Source organism: Myotis davidii, unplaced genomic scaffold (assembly GCF_000327345.1).
Source record: "Myotis davidii unplaced genomic scaffold, ASM32734v1 scaffold120, whole genome shotgun sequence".
NCBI classification, from domain to species: Eukaryota; Metazoa; Chordata; class Mammalia; order Chiroptera; family Vespertilionidae; genus Myotis; species Myotis davidii.
The window spans coordinates 6,878,217-6,880,364 of record NW_006294778.1 but is presented as its reverse complement, the minus strand read 5'-3'; the positions used below and the strand labels follow the sequence as shown (position 1 = coordinate 6,880,364).

At 31.2% G+C, this 2,148-nt stretch overlaps 1 protein-coding gene across 1 annotated transcript in view; it reads right to left on the bottom strand.

Moving 5' to 3' along the window:
* Positions 1-2,148, bottom strand: part of UHRF1BP1L (UHRF1 binding protein 1-like) — a 45,358-nt gene that overhangs the window by 31,213 nt on the left and 11,997 nt on the right. Inside the window, exon 9 of the mRNA XM_015567585.1 lies at positions 381-464. Within this exon, the coding sequence (XP_015423071.1) occupies positions 381-464 (84 nt within the window). The remainder of the gene's footprint in view (positions 1-380; positions 465-2,148) is intronic.

Here is a 2,148-nt window from a genome sequence, read left to right as displayed (position 1 = left end):
TATAATGAACAACATAAACTGATGAAAAAAAAGAGAGCCAGAGTGGGGAAAAATATGCTAGAATATAATAGAAGCAGTCCTGTTATTTGCAGATTTTTAATATTTCCTACAACTTTCGTGATATCATACTATGTTAGTACAGTTTTGGTAACATTATTATACTTAAAATCCTTTTATTCTTGAAATATTAATGTATACTGTTTGTAATATTATTATATGTAAGATCGTTTTTCTTGAAATATTAAGGTTTATTGCATATAACATTCTATTTAAATCATTTTTCTTGAAATAAAAAACAAAAAAATTACATCAAAGTAAAATAAATTGGTTTTATAATATAATGCAATATTTATGTCATTTAAAGAAATTGTTATACATACCTGCTTTGTGATAAGGATAATAATCTATAGTCAATTTTGTAAAAGACAGTTGCATAGCCCCTCCAGTAATACGTCTATTTGACTCTGGGAAAAGAAAAAAATGGATTTGAGAGAAAGTGAAAAGAAGCAAATATCAGAAACACTTAATTTACCACACCTACAGTACAAGCAGTAATAACTATCTGTCTATTATCATGAATAATACATTAAGGATTTTAGGAAATGCAATTCAATCTAATAAGTATTAAGCCTCAATCCCTTGCAAGGTACTAGGATTAAAAATGAGGATGCAATCTACTTTTATATTTATAGCCCTAACCACATGTCAAGCATTGTTTTAAATACTTTAGGTACACTTACTCATTTGCTATTCATAACAACCCTATAAGATAGGTACTATTATTAGTAGTATGCCCATTTTCTAAATAAAGAAATTAAGACACAAAGAAGTTAAGTAAAATAGGCCAATGTCATACAGCCAATAAGTGTAGTGTTGGTTTTGAACCCAGAAAATATTTACTACTACACTATATCATCTTTTCTCTTACTGAAGAGGAAACTGAGTCTATTAAGTTGGATAAGTTGTCTAAGATCACATAGCTAAATTAAGGTCAGAAGTACCTAAGTTAATGTAACTCCAACATAAAAATCAAATTTTAAAATAGCACGGACAAATCAAATACAAATTAAGACAAAAGCTATGTACACACTCTCTCTACATTCATTTGATAACTCTAATTTATTTCAACTAGCAGAATTTCTAGTAACACAGGCTCCAGCTGGTCTCAGCTAGGGGGAGGTGAGTGCATGGGAAGAACAGGAGAGAAGGAGGTGTTAGAAATAAGCAGCAGCCGGGGGAAGGTCAAGGGGGGGAGAAGGAGACATATGTAATACTCTTTGTAATACTTTAAGCAATAAAAAAAAAATAAAAAAATAAAACTCCTGGCCAAATATTTCAGAATTCAGGTGTTTTTTTTAATATTTTATGAAAGTAATATGGTATCTATATATGCAAGACACATCATATTCTAAGCGGATTCGAAGGCAGCACCAAGTAATAAAAAATAGTAATTATGCAGCAAAACTCAAATATTTATACTAAGTGGACAAAATAAAGATGATAAATAGCAACGTGTTTAAGTAGTTTTTCGAGCAAGTTTTTCACAAACCTAAGAAGAAACATTTCAGAACTTTCTGGATTTCAGAATAGCAGAGAACTAATTACACATCTGTACAACAGAAATACTGTGTTTTGGTAGAGGGGCTTTCCATTTAGTAACGTCATTCAGCTTATTCTCTGAGGGAATATATAAAGTAAGGAATGAAAGAGCTTAGAAAACACTTTTCTCTGTTCTTTTGCTTATTATTTAACTTTGACCCCTCTTTTGGTTATTTTGGTTTGTTTTAATTTTTTGGATTTTCCTTCCAAATCACTAAAACAGAAGATATGAACTATGTCAAATGACACAAAGGACGGACAACAAAGCTTCTCCAAATTCCAAATATCCCTCACCTTTTATGCTCCACCCTTTGATCATATTATATATGATGAAGGCAAGATGTTTTCTACTGCTAAGAATCAAGTAATATCAGTCTGAATATTCACTCTCATAGCTTTAAAAATCCAGAGCAGTAATTGTCATAGCTATCATTCTGATACAGGTCTGAGGGACACAGGTCAGATATCCCCATTTTAAAAAAATCTTCAGCTTGATTCTCATGCTCACCAAAGTTTTGAGAACCACTGTCCAAGAGATAGGACTACCTG